At 35.2% G+C, this 20,923-nt stretch overlaps 1 protein-coding gene across 2 annotated transcripts; it reads right to left on the reverse strand.

Annotated features, from left to right (window-relative positions):
- Window positions 1–16,862: 16,862 nt before the first annotated feature.
- Window positions 16,863–19,120, reverse strand: LOC127092970 (uncharacterized). 2 transcript variants are annotated; one of them, XM_051031866.1, is made up of 3 exons: window positions 18,934–19,120; window positions 18,516–18,661; window positions 16,863–17,475 (listed from the first exon to the last, which is right to left on the reverse strand). In XM_051031866.1, the coding sequence occupies exons 2-3, from the start codon at window positions 18,634–18,636 to the stop codon at window positions 17,090–17,092; spliced, it is 507 nt and encodes a 168-aa protein (XP_050887823.1). In that variant the 5' UTR covers window positions 18,637–18,661; window positions 18,934–19,120; the 3' UTR covers window positions 16,863–17,089. The 2 variants fall into 2 exon arrangements, with proteins under 2 accessions (XP_050887823.1, XP_050887824.1); XM_051031867.1 differs by lacking the exon at window positions 18,934–19,120 and adding an exon at window positions 18,784–18,913.
- Between the last annotated feature and the right edge of the window lie 1,803 nt (window positions 19,121–20,923).

Below are 20,923 nucleotides of genomic sequence, written 5' to 3' on the forward strand. Positions count from 1 at the left end.
GTAAACAATTTGTGTGAAGCATTTAATACGACAATCCTAGAATATATGGACAAACCAATTATCACCCTTTTAGAAGGGATAAAACATTACTTGACTAAAATAATTATTAACCAGAAATAAATCATGGTTAAATATGTTGGTAATGTGTGACCTAAAGAAGAATAAGAAGTTTGCTGAAAGTTGGACTCCAACTTGGCATGGTGATGATGATATGGTTATTTTTTGTGTAACAAATGGTATAGAAACTTACTGTGTCAACATCAAAGAAGGTACTTGTGCTTATAGGAAATGACATAACTGGGATCCCTTATAGCCATGCCATAAAACGTATCCTTCAAATGGTCCTCAACTATGGCATGTAGATGGTGCATTAATGGTCAATCCAGCAGTGATGAGAAGAGCAATTGGAAGTCCCAAAAATATGAGGAACAAGACCAATGATGAACAAAAAAATCCACATGTTCTGCCAAGGAAGCTAACAACTGTCACATGTACAAAATATGGATCCATGGGACATAATTAAAGAATATGTAAAGGAAAGAGAGAAGAATATAGGGCCATGCCAAATGGAGGGAATAAGACCAAGAAACAAAACATAACAAAGGGAACAAGCAAGAAAAAGAAGTCAAAGAGTGCATCACAGCCCACTCAAGTTGTTGGATCTTGTTCGCAAGGACCTCTAGCTACTCAAGAATAACAATTATGTTATGTTTATGTATTTTAGTCTCTTATGAACTGAGTCATGTTATGTATTTTAGTATATCATGAACAAGTTGTAATGGTTATGTATTTTGGTATGACATGAACAAGTTGTAATGGTTATGTATTTTGGTATGACATGAACAAGTTGTAATGGTTATGTATTTTGGTATTACATGAACAAGTTGTAATGTTTAAGCCTATCATGACCAAACTACAAACTGTCATGATATTTTATGTCATTAATACAGGTCTGTCATGACCAACACTCACTTTATAGGCATGTCATGACCAACAACACTCAATATTCAACAATAACATTCTTCATTCAACTTAACAAAGTCAATTACATTGCATTACACCATTATATCAACAACAATTAAATGTCAAATTAACATTGCACTCAATATTAAACAACAACATTCTTCATTCAACTTAACAAAGTCAATTACATTTCATTACAACATTACCCCAACAACAATTAAATGTCAAATTAACATTGCACTCAATACTCAATAACAACATTCTTCATTCAACTTAACAAAGTCAATTACATTGCATTACAGTATTGCAACAACAACAATTAAATGTCAAATTAACATTACACTCAATATTCAACAACAACAACATTCTTCATGAAACTTAACAAAGTCAATTACACTGCATTACAACATTAACAGTACATTATAACCAAACACAAACAAACCTAACACACAACCTAACCAAATCAACTAACTTATTACATTTGATACAACCAATCCAATTAAAAACACTAATGTCATTCCCATGGTAAACTTGTTCATCATCTTCAAGAACTTGATCTTCAACTTCAGTTGATCTTCTCTGATAATTGCTTCATTCAACTTGACCTTTTCTTGGTTTAATTTTTGGTGCATTGAAGATATTACTTCCTTGGCTCATTGAGATATTTCTTCATCGTACCAGACGAAGTGACTACATCTCTTGTATCCCCGATTCTAAAAATATACAGGAAAATTAGGGATTTTCTGGAAATCACAAATTAAAATAGTTCATTGATTTTGCACATGAAACTAACCTTGTACATCCCACAACCAAAAAAACGACGACCTGGGTTCAAATCCGCCCACGCCGTCATCAATGGAGAAGGAAGACCACACTTGCATTCGACGTGATTGGAGAGACACACACTGCAATTACTTGATGTTGAATATTAGGACATGGTCGCTGAGGATTGGATCATGAAGATTGACACAAATTTTATGATTTTCTAGAGAAGAATAGAAAGTTCATGTTTCTAGGGTTTACAAGTTGCAAATGGGGAAGAACACAAACCAAACTCAGCTTCAATACATGTTTTATAACATTTTTCATTGAAATGTTAAATTAAAAATGTTTTTTATTTAGAATGTTTAAAATTTAAATGACGTGGCACTTTTATTCCAGCTTGGGTCAACATTTAGTTTGTCACATCATTGCAAACATGCCACATAGACAAATCTGAACAGGGGACCAAAATAATCCCAAGAAAATTCAAACCAAGGGACTTAAAACCTGATTTTTATAAGGGGGGTTGAAATTTTAGAAAAATGAAAGAAGGGGGACCGAAACTGTATTTAAGTCAAATTATTTTATAATGGATGAATTACAAGTTTTTCATTAAGAAAAAGTGTTTGTTATTATTTTCAAAACATAAAAGCAAAAACCAAAACTTCCAAATTTTATCTAGTTTTTTAATTTTTAAAACTTTGAAATAAAAAATAGTTTTCAAAAATAGTTTTCTTAAAACTAGACTATCAACCAAGTTTTATAATTTTCAAACTTTAATAACTAAAAAACAATTTTATAAAACCATATTAAAAATCAAATTAGACAGGCCTTTGCAAATGGAAGTAAATGTTCATTGACGATTTAGTTAAACACTCCAACTTATGATTGATTAAATTAATGAGAATTTCTTATGGCACTCTATGGTGTGAAAAAACACCCTATGAAAAATCGAAATTGTCCATCAGTTTCTGGAGATGCATCTTCGGACGCACCATGCACCAACGTTATGGCGCACCAAATGAGTGTCACCCTAGATTAATACTAAAAACTATTTTGGAGAAGCATCTCCGGGTATTTTCAACAAATATATTAGTTGATCAACCTAGTGGACATTTCGGAGATGCATCTTCGAAGGTTTGAGGCGAAATTTTGAAATTTTTGTGACCTTTGCATGCCTGATTTTATCGAAGATGCATATCTGGCATAATTTAATAAAATGCTAAACTGCATGATCACACAATCATACTTGTTTTCCACTCCAAACCCTTACAAAAAACCCTTCAATTCTCAACCCACATTTTCACTCTAAATCTTCAATCCTGTGTTTCATCACATCAAAGGGAGAAAAAGAAGTTAAAATCCAGGTAAAGATCATTTATTTCAAGCCTCATTGCTCAAAGTAATCTTGTTTTCAGTCTGAAAAACATGCGTTTATTCCGGAGATACATTTCCAGAACGACTATGAACTAATTCGGAAATGCACTTTTGGCATCTGTCTATTATCATTCTTTCAGTTCTGTTTACAATATTAGCATTTATTAGGTGTTTTATTTTAATTGTTTTTATTAGATATGGTGCACCCCGACGTTTCCCCAAACATGTTGTATCTTTGGATGCCAAAGGTGTTGTTATGAAGACGGTAGATGTTGGCAACCAATCTAAAAATGAGCAAGAGTTTGAATTTCGTGATCACATGCTTCAATGGATTCATACAAATGCCTCCAAAATAGGATTTGGTGTGTGATCGGAAGGTCGTATAATGGTTCGCATAGAATATGTGAATTTGTGACAATGACGTGTGAAATAAGTCGGAAATATAGACCTCATATACGAAATTTTAAATAAGTTGTGTGGTTATATGTTGGCAAACAAGAATTTGATATTTAATGTCATATATGGTTTACATAACCATGACTATGTGAAAAGTTAGTCAGCCCTCCAATTGCGTGTCGCCTCATGCCAGAAGAGAAGGAATGCATTACATACATGAAATTGAATTTGGTTTAACCGGAAAATGTACTTGCAACTTTGAAATGTAAAAGACCCGAAAATATCTCAAATATCAAGCTACTGTACAATATTCAGTACCAAACTAACAAGGCGCTGAGGGGGGATAGAACTGAAATGCAACAACTCTTAAAACTATTGGATGATAACATTTATGTGTCGAGGTACCGAACGTGCGAGGATAGAGTAATCGTTAGAGATATATTTTGGACTCATCCTGATTCTATCAAGTTGTTCAACATGTTTCCTACTGTGCTCATAATTGATTTAACGTACAAGACCAATAAGTATAGACTTCCATTATTGGAGATGGTTGGTGTTACCTCTACTGAGAAGACCTACTTTGTCGGGTTTTCATTTCTAGAGAGCAAAAATAGGAGAATGTCACTTGGGCCTTAGAGGTGTGTTGGGAAATATTGAAGGACCAAGAAGAGATGACTAAAGTGATTGTTACCGACCGCGATACTGCATTGATGAATTCAATTTCAAATGTATTTCCTACTTCTTATGCATTACTTTGTAGGTATCACATAACAAAGAATGTGAGAAGGAGAGTTAAACCCGCGGTATGGATAAAACAGATAAAGTCCGAAGATGGAAAATGGTGAAGGTAGGTGTGGTTGTGGAAAAAATAATGGATGCATGAAATGGTATAGTAAACTCTTCCACTAAAGAGTTATATGTCGATTATGTTATACATTTCAGGAAGGTGTGTGAGAAATATCCTGATTTTTTGAAATATGTTGAAAGCACAATTCTTGACCAGATGAAGGAGATTTTTTTTGTGCATGGACCGATCAGGTTAGACACCTTGGGAATACAACAACAAACTGAGTTGTGTAACACCCATTTTTATACCCCAAAATACTTAACGTATAATCAGAGTAAATAAGCACGCATATAAATAAAAGGGCGTCACATCGACGTTTTCAAAAACTAAATGCTTTCAAAAACCAAACAACTTTCATTCATCAATATACAATACACCTGGTCATTTAAAATAACACACTTCAAATATCATGAGTCTTCAAGTATATGCGTTCGCAGCGGAAAATAATGAATACTCATGCATTTCATAAAATGATCCATGTCCCATACCATGATCATCCCTCAATAATCTCCTCAAGATAAAATAAAACCATATTCAGAATATTTGGCACTATGGCCTCTCAGACAACAATTTCAAATAAACATGTTCACAAGTAATAACGTGATACATATCCAAATAAGATATGAGTTCAATACTACTAATCTACCCCGTGTTACATGATCAGAGCATTGACTCATTACCTAGTCTCTAGGCTAAAACACGGAAACTCTCCGGCTAAACCTCGAGTAAGCTACCGTCCACTTACTTCAGCAATACTACTCCTGAATATCTGCACGATGCCCATGTGAAGGCAACATTCAAACAGAAGGGTGAGAATTCAAATCATTATGAAGAAGTATAATAAGGCACAATGATTAAATCAACAATTAACGGAATTCATCACACCTTGTATAACCATGTCAATAATATTAACCAACCTTTATTTCACATGTTTCGAACATCCATCAAAACCTAAGGAGTACAATATTAAAATCCAATACTATATTTCCAAATATACACATAACTACAATTATCACATAATCACATATTTTGCCGAGTTATGTATCCAAACATCACCAAATTCAATTACCATATCTCATACACACATCACAATCACATCAATGCATACATTCAATTATCACATAACTCTAAAGTGACTCAATGCAAGACATGTGACTCTATGCATGTGGTACCGCAATGTGAACCCAATGTTTCACCGCTTTCCGATTCAATATCTATAATCCAAGCCATGCTTCCGATCCAGACAAGATCAAAGCCACTACGCCTATTTCCAATTAGGATCAACGTCTGCTACGCCTATTTCCATTCAAGGATCAACGTCTATTACCATGTGAACCCACAGTTTCACCGCTTCCACCATGAAGCCGACCATGCCATGAATGAATGTACAAATACCAACACATATGCAATTAAGATCATCTCTACCATCTTAACATTCCACATATCACCATAATTCAACTCTATGAATTATCCACTAATGATACATATACACATTCATAACAATATATCATTCACAAATATAGGCTAATTATCAAATACGCACACTTAGATTTCATTTCAAATGAATACAACTTTTAAAATCTCAAATTTTCATTTTTCACAACAAGTAACCGGTTAACGCTCAGAGGGTAACCGGTTAACATAAATCAGAATCAATTTCCTGCGCAGATTTTTAAGCAAGTAACCGGTTAACGCTCGGAGGGTAACTGGTTAACATAAAACATAATCAATTTCCTGGTAGATTTTTAAGCAAGTAACCGGTTAACGCTCGAAGGGTAACTGGTTAACACAAAACAGAATGCAGAATTTTCTGCATTTTTCATCGTTGGAGGACTTTCGGACCTCCGATTTCGATTCCGTAAAAAGCCAAACGTTCAGAAAATTATAACTCATACAATACTCTAAGTATATAACGTTAATTTGCAGTTTTAACATAATCAAATCACCACAAATCAAGAATACTCATCAAGACCTAACAATTTCAAACAACCATACAAAATTAGGGATTTTAACCTAAACATACTTCTACCTATTGACCCAATCATACTAACCCATAATAATAAGGATTCTCCCCCTTACCTCTTCAATTTTCTGGAAACCCTAGCTTCTCTCTTGTTCTTCCCCTCTTCTCCTTACTTTTCCTCATCTCTTTCTCTATTGCCGTCAAATGATCAAAATAATCCTACTCCTCACTCTCCTCACCTCTTATATCCTAGTACTATATTTGGGCTTAAAGAATGATGCCTCTAATTTAATTATTAGGCCCAATAAGACCTAGTATTATAATATCTCTATTTAATTCAAATAAATTAAACCAACTCAATATGCACATCAAGTTAATCAATTCAATTATTCATTATATCTCATATCAACTAAATAATTAATTAACACACCAAATTAATTAATATAATCAATTATTATACTACCTAACAACCAATTAATTAATTAACACTCCAAATAAATAAAATAAAATATAATAATAATAATATAAGAAATAAATACTAAAATTGGGTTGTTACAAGTTGAGTCTGCTCGTGCTACATTGAAGAATTGGTTGCAAAATTGTAAGGACAATTTGTGTAGAGATTGAAACCTCGTGAACCAAATGATCAAGAACCAACATAATAAGATACATACATGATTTAGTCGGAGCATCACAGTTTTGGAACACATATTTAAAGACAAAAATCTTTATTCTCAGTTGGTCGACAACATATGAAATTCTGGTATCAGATATAAGATGTCGAAGGTAATGTCACGACACTAATATCTGGTAATAAACAATGGATAAACAAAAAAGAATGGTAAAGCGAATAACACAAGCAATTGTTAACCCAGTTCGGTGCAACTCACCTACGTCTGGGGGCTACCAAGCCAGGAAGGAAATTCACTAAAATAGAATTAGTTCAAAGACTCTCCGTACACTTCAACAAGTTACAATCTTTATCACCTAATCTCTACCCGTACAATTTCTACCTAAGCACTCTTAGATATGAGAACCCACTCATTTCCCTACAATCACACACCAGTGATTTTAAACAACAATCCCTTAAGAAAAGAAAATACTTTTCAATTACACACTCTTGATTTTACTTCACAGTTTCAATCAAGAAGACACACTCTTGATCTTGCTTCACAATTTTGATCAAGAAGACACACACTCTTGCTTAACAGCTTTAGAGTGACAAATTACAACCACAATGTAGTCCAATTCAATCATCAATGGATGACTTGAATGACCTACAAGTCTTACGACTAAACAGACACAAACCCTAGCTCTCTCTCTCTGTATTTCGCTCAGTCTTGGTTGTGTGTTCAAACAGGTTTTCTAAGTCCCTTTTTATAGAAGCTCTCAGCTGGGCTTGGACATCTTGAAAACCCTAAATCTATTTTCCAATCAAATCTTTTTATAACAGCTATATAGATCTCCTTGGAAAATAAGTAAATCTGGTTGTAATCCATGATTGAATGCGCCAGCTAGCCATATCTTCAATCATCCAAAGATTGCCATTAATTGTGCAATCACAAAACACCAGACATTCATACTGAATGTTCTGTGTACAGGATGTCATGACATCGGGTCTGACATCCTGGAAAAATCCTGCATAATCCAATAATTCCTTTTATAACTTCCAGCAGGTACAGCCATATCAGATGTCATGACATTGTGTATGTCATCTGAAACAATCCTGCATGAACATGTCTTTCATTTAAGCTCTAGCAGGTACATCCAATATCAGAAGCCTTGTCATTGTATGTGGCATTCTGAAACAATCCTGCATGCACATGTTCTTGAACTCCAGCAGGTACATAGGATATCTCATGTTAAGACTTCACACATAACATCTTGTGAACACTCTTTGTTTTACCAAAATTGTTGCCAACACTTAGAATCAACAAACTCCCCCTTTGGCAAATTTTGGCTAAAACATATATCAGTCCTTTTTGTTCACAAGGTAAACTATCAGCAGTTAAACAATATAACAGTAGTTTAATCAGCAGCAGAAGCAAAACAATTTACTAGCTATGGCTACTAGTAATACACACATGCACAAGGGTACTTCTCCTCCCCCTAAATCTGTGCAACAAACAACAGAATTATTAGTTATGGATGCAACTAGTAAGACACACAAATGCACAATGCACCAGGGTACTTCTTCTCCCCATAAATCTGTGCATTCATCAAATAACAGCTACTGTAACTCCAGCACCTATACCAGCCAGAATGTCATACTGACATCTGCTTCAACATCAACACCTGTGCATCATATCAGACATCCTGTTTGACATTTGTAAACAGAACAACATTCTGTTGTAGCACCTGTGCACTTCTTTCAATAATAGCTGTCCTTCTGTCCAGCCACATACAACTTCCACAACAGCTTCCATATCAAGCACTTCTCCCCCTTTTTAGTCAATATTGACCAAAGGTGACCAATTAGACAAAATAAATGTCTATTAGCCTAGCAGAGAATGTTAGATCAGATGTTATAACATTAAGCATGTTAAAATAAAATATTCAGGAAGTACACACCATCATTATACACAACTGTGATAGCTGGAATAATGAACAAATCCAAGGAACTCCTTAAGAGCCCTAAATAATACATAAAAGGCATCAATAAGGACTACCACAAAATACAAAAAAAAACCAGTAAAAACAACAGTCTTTCAAACAGCAGACCAACTTCCACCAAACTTTCCAGCACTCCTCCCAGTCTTCAATTCAGCCAGGGACCATTAATCAGAAGAAGAAGAATCATCTTCACCTTCACTTGTATCTTCACCAGCACCTTCAAAGTCTTCTGAGCTTCCAGAACTTCCATTGGATTGGGATTTTGGTCTTGTATTTGAGTCCTTCCCGGCCTTCTCTACTTCTTCCTTCTCCAGGCTACAGATAAGAACTTCTAAAGCTTCTTTTCTAGCCTTGGCCACCCTTATACCATTTTCCAATTCCTTGCAGGTTTCTTTTAGTTGATCAACCAGGCCCCCTTGAGATGTAGATTCCCTTTTGGCAGATGTCATGACATCATTGACATGACTTCCCTCAAACAACTTATAATGAATGGACAGAGGGGATTTTCTCCTACTTGGAATGTCACTTGTACTCAGAATTCCTGGTTGTTGGCTCGGGATAATGCCACAAATAAGGGAGGGGAAGGCAATGGGTAACTTCACAACATTTATAGAAGCATGTCTAATGGTTTGATCAAATATGAACTTGCCAAAATCATAGTTAACCCTTGTTCCAATTGCATGAATGATTCTTTCAAGGTTAATGGAGATAGTAGAGACATGATTAGTAGGAATCCAATTAGCTGAGCCAATCTTGTGCAAGATGGCATATTTAACACTGAGCTTTCCAGCTGATAAGTGATTCCTACTAGGCCATTCCTTAACTTGGCCAGCTGTGATAACCCTACAGACCTCATTGTCTGTAGTCTCTAGGTCTACTCCTCCATCTGTTCCTCTTCCTAGGAACTTGTTGATGACACTTAGTGAGAATTTCACACATTTTCCCCTTACAAACACCTTGCAGAACTCCCTGCTGCTCTTTTCATGAATATCCTCAGGGATATTAACAATAAACTCTTTTACCAACCCCTCATAGCATTGGGGTAGAGTTACCACAGTCTTCATGAGTCCAGCATTTTTGATCAACTCAATTACGTCCTTTACCTCTACAGCTTCTTGTCCAAGCTCTCTTTCAATAGCTACTCTCCTCTGAATGACATATTTCCATTTTGCTGCCCCATCTTCCAAATGAAAGGAGATATTGTCTAGGTGCACAACATAAGCCTTGTTAGGAGACTTCTGAACAACCTGCCTTTTTGCAGGGGAGATGTCTGGGACATCGTCTTTGACATCTTCCTCAGAGTCAGAGCTATCTCTTTCTTTCCTTTTCCTAACCTCAACTTTGCTCCAAGCTTTTGAGGGTCCTATACCAGCAGTCTTTTTCACTCTTCCTGTTCTCATTCTTGCCACACTTTTCCCTTGCCTAGTTCTCAGTTTCTCACCAACACTAGGTTTTACAAGATTAACCAAAGGATCATCCTCCTTTTCAGAGCTTTCTTCCTCTAGGTCAATGACATTCTCCTGAGACATATTTGCTGGTTTCTTGCTAGGTAGGGTTTTACCTAGAGAGCATAGCCCTTCAGCAGCACCTTCTTTTTTTGATTTAGATGAGTCATCATCTTTATCAGCATGAGGTTCCTCCTCAGGAGAGGGTTCCCTTCTAGACAGAGGGGTAGAAACCCCTTTGACTTCATGCCCTTCTCTTAGAATCCTAGTTACTAGGTTCCTTATTGCATGATCAGCATAATGCATGTCTTTTGGGAGAGAGGAGTTACCAGAGGTATTACCTTGCTTATCTCCAGCTTTGGAAGAGGGACCTAGGGTGTCGCCTGGTATCATGCAGAGTGGAGTGACGTCCATCACATCTTCATATATAAACTTCATTGAGGGAGTTTTTCCATGGTGAGAAGATGATGAATGTGAACTAGTTGATGATGAATGTTGAGACATGTTGTAGGACTTTTGAGAAAAGTTTCTTTGCCCTAGCTGAGCTTTTCTGAGAAGATGAATGGAGAGGGAGATTGTTGCGCTTAGGTAGCGTGTGCTAAGGGAATAGATACTATTTTCAATGCCAGAGAGTGATTTATCATTAATGTGGCTCTTTCTTTTAAAAGGGCGGACACTATTTTTATTTTCTTTATTTTTCCACTTTAACTGCCATAATTTTACAAGAGTCCAAATCCCTAATTTCCCTCCCTCATATTCAATTTTACCCAAATTCCTTGCAAGCTTGTCTGCTAGTTCCAGTCCAAGCTTTAGACTTCTGAATTTGTCTTCCACAAATTTTCTAATGGAGTGATAATAGCAAGAACAATACTTTGTCCATCTGTGCTGAATCTGATTTTTGGACCTAGTTTCAGCATTCAGGAAGTCATAATACAATGTTATGACATCGTGTGTGACATTGTACGCAATCAGTAATTGTTTCATCCAACCCAGTTGAGCCCAACTGCTATCATCTTCTATACCTTTCACAGGTGTCATCCAAATCTTCTTCATATTGTCCTTGGCCTTTTTGCATAGAGTCCCTTATGGCTTAGTCCCAATAGTTTCATTCTCCCTGTGACTGGTCATATGTCCACCTGTTTGATCTAACCTCTCAGTTTTTTAAGCCATCATAACCTTTTCTCCTCTGAGCTTCTGGTGTGACATCTTTGTATGACATTTCCCCCTGCCTTGTTTTTCATCACTCTTGACAGCATCTGTACTCAACCAATACTTTAAGGGATAATCGAATTGAGAGCTCCATATGTAACAATTGTCTTTGGTCCTGATTCCTTTCATAATTACTTCACTATTTATGTCAGAGATTAGACATTCAGTTTTGGTGAAGTTAACATTCAGACCTTGATCACATAGTTGGCTGATGCTTATTAGGTTTGCAGTTAAGCCCTTAACTAGTAGAACCTTGTCAAGTTTAGGTACTCCAAGGTAATCAAGCTTACCTGTTCCCTTGATTTCACCTTTTGCTCCATCTCCAAAGGTTACATGACTTATGGTATGGTGGTGCAGATCAGTTAGCAGGTCTTGGTTTCCAGTCATGTGTCTGGAACATCCACTATCAAAGTACCACTCTTCTTTGGCTGAGATTCTGAGGGGAATGTGAGCTATCAGACTTGTGACATTAGTCTTAGGGACCCATTGCATTTTGATGATAGGCATGTACTGTTTGGGTCTGAATTGATAGTGATCCTAATGATGAGCAGGCCTAGGATAGCCATACAGTTTATAGCAGAAAGGCTTTAGATGACCAAATTTCCCACAGTAATGGCATCTCCATCTTTGGTGTTTCCCTTTCAACTGTTTTATCCTCTGGTGATGTGACATATGTTGTGACATCACAGGTTTTTGAATGCACTTAAGTTTGGCTTGAGGTTCGACACCAGTGTCACTGCTCTCAGGTTTTGATTTATTATACCCAATGCCAGATTTGTCTCCTGTTATTTGTCCAGTTTAAAGGATCTTGTCTAAGGAATCAGACCCATTGCTTAACATTCTTACATACTTGGTCATCTCTTCTAATTTAGAATTTTAAAACATGACTTCAGTCTTCAATTTAGAGATGGTTTTTGCATGGTCTGCCTTCTCACTTTCCAGCTGTGCTATCTTCTGATTTTCAGCTTGTGGATTTTTGTCTAGCTTGGCATTCAGAACCACTTCTTTTGTTTGTAACTTGGAGATGGTTTCCAAGTATTCTGTCTTCTCATTCTCAAGTTGAGTTATTTCCTTCTTCTGGCTTTCAACCTGTTTGCACAACTCTACACTTTTGTGACACAATTTTCTGTAGGTAGAGGCCAATTCTTCAAAGGTTACTTCATCATCACTTGAGTCTTCATCAGATCCCCATCGTCCTGTCATTGCTGTCACAAGATTTGCAGCCTCCTCTGTTTCACTCTCATCAGACCAAGTGGCAGCAAGACTTATCTTCTGTTTCTTGAGGTAGGTTCCACATTCAGTCCTGATGTGTCCATACCCATCACATTCATAGCACTGAACCTCTTTTCCTTCTTTGAGCTTCTCATCTGGTCTTGCTCTTCTTCCAACATTGTTGGATTTACTGATGTCAGATGATATGTTCTTGACATTTGCCATTGATCTTACATCCATCTTTTTCAATAGTTTATTGAACTGCCTTCCCAACATTGCTACTTCATTGACCAGATCTTCATCATCCTCCTGACTCTTATCCTCTTCTGTGTTTGACATAAAGTCCATGCTCTTTATTTTCCTTTCAAAACCATCATTTAGTCCCAACTCAAAGGTTTGGAGGGAACCAATTAGCTCATCTACCCTCATGTTGGAAATGTCTTGAGATTCTTCAATGGCAGTCACCTTTATTGTAAATCTCTTAGAAAATGACCTGAGTATTTTCCTTACCAGTTTTTCATCTGTCATCTTCTCTCCCATGGCTCCTGAAGCATTAGCAATTTCAAGGATACTCATGTGAAATTCATGAATGTTTTCATCTTCTTTCATCCTTAAGTTTTCAAACTTGGAGGTGAGCAGCTGAAGTCTAGACATCTTTACCCTAGAGGTGCCTTCATGAGTGGTCTTGAGAATGTCCCAAGCCTCTTTCTCCACTTCACAGTTGTTTACCAGCCTGAAAATATTCTTGTCTACCCCATTGAATATTGCATTCAAGGCTTTAGAGTTTCCAAGAGCAAGATCCTCCTCCTCCTTGGACCATTGTTCTTCAGGCTTCTTAGTGGTGGCTTCTCCTTCTTTAGTAATGACAGAATGTACCTAACCTGTTAACACAACTTTCCAAGCCTTGTTATCAAGGGATTTTAGAAATGCTACCATTCGAGGTTTCCAATAATCATAGTTAGAACCATCCAAAATCGGTGGCCTATGAACAGATCCTCCATCTCTCTCCATTGTACCAGAAAGTATTGCCCCTAGATCTCACCCAGAACTAGAGCAGGATGCCTGCTCTGATACCAATTGAAATTCTGGTATCAGATATAAGATGTCGAAGGTAATGTCACGACACTAATATCTGGTAATAAACAATGGATAAACAAAACAGAATGGTAAAGCGAATAACACAAGCAATTGTTAACCCAGTTCGGTGCAACTCACCTACGTCTGGGGGCTACCAAGCCAGGAAGGAAATTCACTAAAATAGAATTAGTTCAAAGACTCTCCGTACACTTCAACAAGTTACAGTCTTTATCACCTAATCTCTACCCGTACAATTTCTACCTAAGCACTCTTAGATATGAGAACCCACTCACTTCCCTACAATCACACACCAGTGATTTTAAACAACAATCCCTTGAGAAAAGAAAATACTTTTCAATTACACACTATTGATTTTACTTCACAGTTTCAATCAAGAAGACACACTCTTGATCTTGCTTCACAGCTTTGATCAAGAAGACACACACTCTTGCTTAACAGCTTTAGAGTGACAAATTACAACCACAAATTAGTCCAATTCAATCATCAATGGATGACTTGAATGACCTACAAGTCTTACGACTAAACAGACACAAACCCTAGCTATCTCTCTGTATTTCGCTCAGTCTTGGTTGTGTGTTCAAACAGGTTTTCTAAGTCCCTTTTTATAAAAGCTCTCAGTTGGGCTTGGACATCTTGAAAACCCTAAATCTATTTTCCAATCAAATCTTTTTATAACAACTGTATAGATCTCCTTGGAAAATAAGTAAATCTGGTTGTAATCCATGATTGAATGCGCCAGCTAGCCATATCTTCAATCATCCAAAGATTGCCATTAATTGTGCAATCACAAAACACCAGACATTCATACTGAATGTTTTGTGTACAGGATGTCATGACATCGGGTCTGACATCCTGGAAAAATCCTGCATAATCCAATAATTCCTTTTATAACTTCCAGCAGGTACAGCCATATCAGATGTCATGACATTGTGTATGTCATCTGAAACAATCCTGCATGAACATGTCTTTCATTTAAGCTCTAGCAGGTACATCCAATATCAGAAGCCTTGTCATTGTATGTGGCATTCTGAAACAATCCTGCATGCACATGTTCTTGAACTCCAGCAGGTACATAGGATATCTCATGTTAAGACATCACACATAACATCTTGTGAACACTCTTTGTTTTACCAAAATTGCTGCCAACACTTAGAATCAATAACATATCTCTAGCGGGTTTGAATAATATTTTCACGAAGCTAAACAAACTGATAATGTAGGCTCCGATAGCATGTGTGTATGATAGAGTGTGTATTGATCTTACACGATATGGTTTTTCGGAAACCATTTTCCCACTGCACACCATCCCACCTCAAAATCCAAATGATTGTATGTTGTGTATTGGGTGACTTTCAAAATCACGACATTTTATTCAAGTTTACTTGAAACCGAGATGCCCTATACCACTTACATCACTGGAGTGAGCAGCTCATTCAACAACAAAAGTTGAGACTTGACCGGACCATTTTGTGGAAAGGATGCAAGAGTTCGAGAAATTGAGCAACATTGAAAGAGAATTAAATGCACAAAAGTCAAATGGGGTACCATCCATACTTATAGATTTAGTCGGCGACAAATCTTTTGATTCATTTTAATTTTTCGTCAACTAACTTGATGTAATTGTGTATTAATATTAATGAAGTGTAATATATATATATATATATATATATATATATATATATATATATATATATATATATATATATATATATATATATATATATATATATATATATAATATATATATAATTTCAAATATTTTAATACATTTTTTGATATCTTTTAAAACATTTGATCATTTCGCAAACAAAACACACATGTTAGAAAAGATTCCAGAGATGTATCTCTTAAATAAGATAATAGAGTACTATCAGAATTGTATCTCTAAAACCAACAATAATGCATGATATAATTTTTTAGGTCCACATTTATTTGCAACTTCTATAAATTTAAGGGCTCTTGTTTTGTATTTTATACAAACAGAAAATGTTTCAAATGTCACATGTAAACATCATTCAGTATGTCGCAAATGTCTCTTCGTCCATCTGAGTATTGAAATGTAATGTCTGATTTTATTTTAACATCACCTATATAATGCTGATTTTATGTTATAAATGATAATTTTATTTTGTGAAAATACAACCTTTTGATTTTTTGCTACTTTTATTTCTCGTTCAGTTGTTACGAAGATGCATTTACAGAAAGTTTTTGAAGATGAATTTCTGAAATAAAAAAAGTCACACCCGTAGAGTTTGAATCAAAATTGGCCTACGGTACACATGTTTGAGGTGCGTTCGAAAATACATCTTCAAAATCTAAGAATATTTTTTAGTATTTTTTATGTTGTATTAGAAATATATATGATGCATTAAAAAATTCCCTAAATTATTTTGACTTTAAAAATTGACTCTATTGTAAAACTAGGATTTATAGTTTTTAAATACAAATATCATTTTTCCACTAAAATTTATTATTTGACTTTATTTTATGTACATGTATCCAAACAAATAACTCTTTATTCAATTTATGTTTAAAAAATTAATTTTACAAAATGATTTTGTCGCAACATTATTTTTAAATATTACCCCATGTCTTTTACTCTATTTTTTATAGAGTCTTTTACTCTATTTAAAACTTCCAAATCTCATAATCTAATAAAATAATCACAAAATTCATTTGATAAAATCATTTTATACATTCCTTAACACTTAACTCACTAAATAATACATCAATTTTAACTCAAATAAAAAAACAATTTATCCCTATTTATATATTTTTTTATACAATTCCTCTGTAATTTTGATTCATTATATTTTCAAGTAAAATTTAACACTTAAAAAAAGATTTTAGGTGGAATGGAGAGACTTCATAGGCTGAAAAACTCAAAGGGCATAAATCACATCTCAAACCGAAGGGATCAAAAGTGAGTATGCCTTTTCTGAAAGAATGAGAAGAGTAAACCATAGTCATGAGATCGTAAAGCTGTGAACAACCAAAATTAATCGATAATATGTTATGTGACGTTCAATTTTGGCTATCCATAAAAGATTCCAGCCTCAGTCATTTAATATCTAAAATGGTTTCGACTTAACATGAGATTATAGTAGAGACATCACCTAAACCAAATCATTTTAGTACAAAATGGCCCTGGATAGTATCATAGTAACCTTTATACAAGATGCAGTAGATTCTAGCCTCAGCATATCAAGCATCAAAACCTGAATAGACTCCATTCTCCCTCAACTGCCTTTTCTCTTCTTCAACATAATTTTTCCCTCTGCTTGCTTGACCAAGTTCCCTTTTCCTCTTTTCCTTCTGAGAAAAGGAAAGACTCTTCTTTTCATTTCTAGTCAGAACAGTTGGCAGCTGCTCTCCTATGGAAAGAGCCTCTCTTGTTTTCTTCCGTTCTTCATATGTTTCTTCAACCTCCTTCTCGACGCGCTTTTCTTTTCCACTGGACCAAGACCAATCTTGCTTTGTGTCACCTTCTTTGGGTGGAGGTACCTTTAAGACTGAAGGCCCGCCTTTATACCCGTATCGCTTGAGAGCTTCAAAGTCAATTGGAGCACTTTTCTTCTTCGTAGATTTACCTACAGACATGAAGTTCATTAAACTAGTGAACATGCACCGCACCATAAGGAACTGACATTAGTGAGAATTTTCAAGATGTCAAAGTTTACAAGCATGAAACTATCATAATATGGATTTCAGAACACAAATTAAGTTACACAATATGAACAAACAAAGACAGAATTGAGAAACCCTGATATTCAAATTTATATTTTCCGAGAAATATCTACTTTAGTGGCTAAATAAACTCTAGAAATTTTTTTTGTGAAGATAAAAAGAAATGTTATAAGCATAACTGATGATATATTCAAATTAGTCAATTCTAATATTCTTATTTAAGATATTATCTGTCTAGCACAACTACATAGCAGGGTAAGGAAACCATATTGCATTACACTGATTGAAGCTCTAGATAGGCATATATCCCCAACAACTAAATCTAAAACAGCAATCACCGAATACCAATTAACAAGGAATCTCTTCCACGATAGAGGCCCACATCGCACAGCATCATCACATTGTGCAATTTCTCTTATTATCTATCAATAACTATTCTGCTTTAGGCAGAACTTCTATTCAATCATACCAAATGCGAGCCACAAAATGATATTAAGGTAATTGCAACATAATTAGACTGGTTCATCATTGTCATTTTATCAAGTTATGAATTTTATCTACCCTTATTTGAAGCCCAGTTTACCTTTATCAATAATATGATCAGAAATATCCAAATCAACAAGTGAAGGAACTAGTAAGACCAAGGTTTCATAAGTTAGATGAGTACCAATCCACATATATACTAAACATATACTAAAAGTGGGGGCATAATAACATTAAGAACCTATGCACATCCTAGATTCAAGTGACTACATTTACATGTTTCACACACTTTGTAGACTCACACTTTAGATTGAAGGCGTGGTGTCTGAACACCATTACAACACGAACTCAATTATTACCAATATTAAAGTGCCAGTGTCGTATATAGTGTCTGTGTCGATGCTTCATATATCATACATGAATGAATTTTGAAAATTTTGCTACACTAGAAATTATTTACCTTTGGATTTTTTTCCTCCAGTTTCATTATCACCTTCAGAACCTGAATGTAAAGAAGACGACTCATCATTAGATGAGTCATCACCCTCATCATCATCACTCCACGGCAATGTCCTCTTCATGGTATTAGTACATGAAGATAAAACCCTGTTAACACATAAACAATGTAATTAAAATGTAAATTAACCCACCAAAAGTGAAAACAGCCATTAAAAAATGCTACTCTGCAAACAAACAGTAAGCAACACAGTGAAAGAACAACACTGTACTTCAAATCAGAGTACAAACACAAAGACCCAGAAAAATGTTCAGAAAATTGTTGAGAAACAGACAAGTGCGTGCAGTAAGATTAGGGGAATAAGCAGTCATGGATTTTGGGGGAAAAGGAAAGAAAACAGCTGGAAAGATGAAGAGAATACCGATAAAGCGGCGACAGAGACTCTGTTCCTCTTCGTTGATAGATTTGAAATTGGAATTTGGATTCCTGATTAGTGACGCGTCCTCGCAAATCGCAATCACAAACCAGTCAAACCCTAACATTCAACAAAAAGTAGTATTTAGGGTTTTCCATTGCAAATCCTAAATTTTTGACATATTCTCTAATTTTCAATAGTTTGTTTACATTTTTGTATTTTTTTAAAAATATTTTGGAATTTCTCTTAACAACAGTATTTTATAATTTTTAATTTTTTTAGTACTCATAACATAAACATTAAATCTCTCTTAAAACTGAACTTTTAAAATTATACAATTTTTTAGTAAATTTATTACTTCGATCTATTTTTTTAATTTCATTGATTTATTCTAAAGAGTTTTATACTTATTTAAAAATAAAAGTAGGATGATTTTAAGATTGATTGTTTAAATTATTATGCTTAAAAACAAATATTTCAAAAAAATAATAATAAGATACTAGTAAGTAACAAATACAAAAAGATGGAGTAAAAAGGGGGATATTCCTCAAATTTATTTTAAATTGTTTTGATCATTGTCCTTTCTCATAAAACAATGTGTTTTGTGTGTTTACAATGTATAATTTCACCATCATTATTCCTATTCACTATAAATCTTAACTCTAATTTACCATAATCAAATTCACATAACCATAATTATGGGTCATTCATATCAACATGGCCGACACGCACACACTAGGGTTTAAATAAGGAGTTATTTCATCATTGTTCTATCATGCTTTGTGAATTAGAGTAGAAAGAACTAGGGTCCAAAATCATTTTGAATGATAATTTGTTGAAAAAATATTGATGAATATCACAACTTTGTAAGAGAGCAGTGGAAAAACTTGGAGGTGGAAGGATGGAGGTGTATGTTTTGAAGAAAAAGTTGAAAATGGTCAAAGATAAGTTGAGAGAGTGGAAAAAAAAAATAACAATGTATTTTTTGAAGGTCGGATTAAGGATGAAAAAAAAAAAAGTTTAACAATCTTGAGTTAAAAAGATAATTGGAGACCCTTTTGGAAAAAAAGATAAATTTGAAAAGAAAATTAACGGTAAAAGATCAAGGATTCAATGGTTGGAGGAAGGAGACGCAAATACCAAATATTTTCATGGTTGCATGAATAAAAGAATAAAATATCCATATAAGTTAATGGTAGAAGACACAATGAAACATGTGAAATAAAAAATGAAATATCAATTTTCAAGTAGAGGGTGAGATGATTCTAACTAACATTGAATTTAAATTAGTGGAAAACAAAGGCTAATAAGGATCAGGTTTTAGAGTTTGTTGAATAAGAAGTTCGCAAAGTGGTTTGAGATTGTGAAAGTTCTAAAAGTCCAGGCAATGACAGAGTAAATTTTGGGTTTATAAGAGTTTTAGTAGGACATCAAATATTACTCTGCTCAATGCTTTGGCGAGACACTTTTCGATCATCGAGGTTGGGATTCCGATCTTCCTTCCTAATCCATAATGGATATCTACCTAAAGTAGGTATGAGGTCTACCTGTGGAAAATCAGGCTTGTTGGTCGACTTTCTTCAGATTTGGAATTATCGTCGAGTGTGGGCGATGTTCCTTAACAGGCATGTATAGTATTTCCTTTGGAACAGGGACATAAAGCAGAAGTTTGATGCTGCTATCGACCGAACTCCTTGCAACTGGAGTCTAGTGTATCTTTCTTCTGGGACTCTTGGTGGACACCTTCTCCGCAATCCATTCTGAGGAGACCCCGACCCATCAAGTGGAAATCATGTAGCTCCCACAAGATGCATCCCGGTATTGGATCGACGTCCGACGTTAACTATGAACTTGGAGTATCCAGGTTCCATTAACTATGAACTTGCGGTATCATTCTGATGTCTGTAAGACCCCAATTTTGACCCTAAGATCCCACATGTTATCTCATCATATGCATTGACTTTGGGATCACACCTTGGCATCTTCCTTACCCCTC

Source organism: Lathyrus oleraceus, chromosome 6, assembly GCF_024323335.1.
Source record: "Lathyrus oleraceus cultivar Zhongwan6 chromosome 6, CAAS_Psat_ZW6_1.0, whole genome shotgun sequence".
Lineage (NCBI taxonomy): Eukaryota > Viridiplantae > Streptophyta > Magnoliopsida > Fabales > Fabaceae > Lathyrus > Lathyrus oleraceus.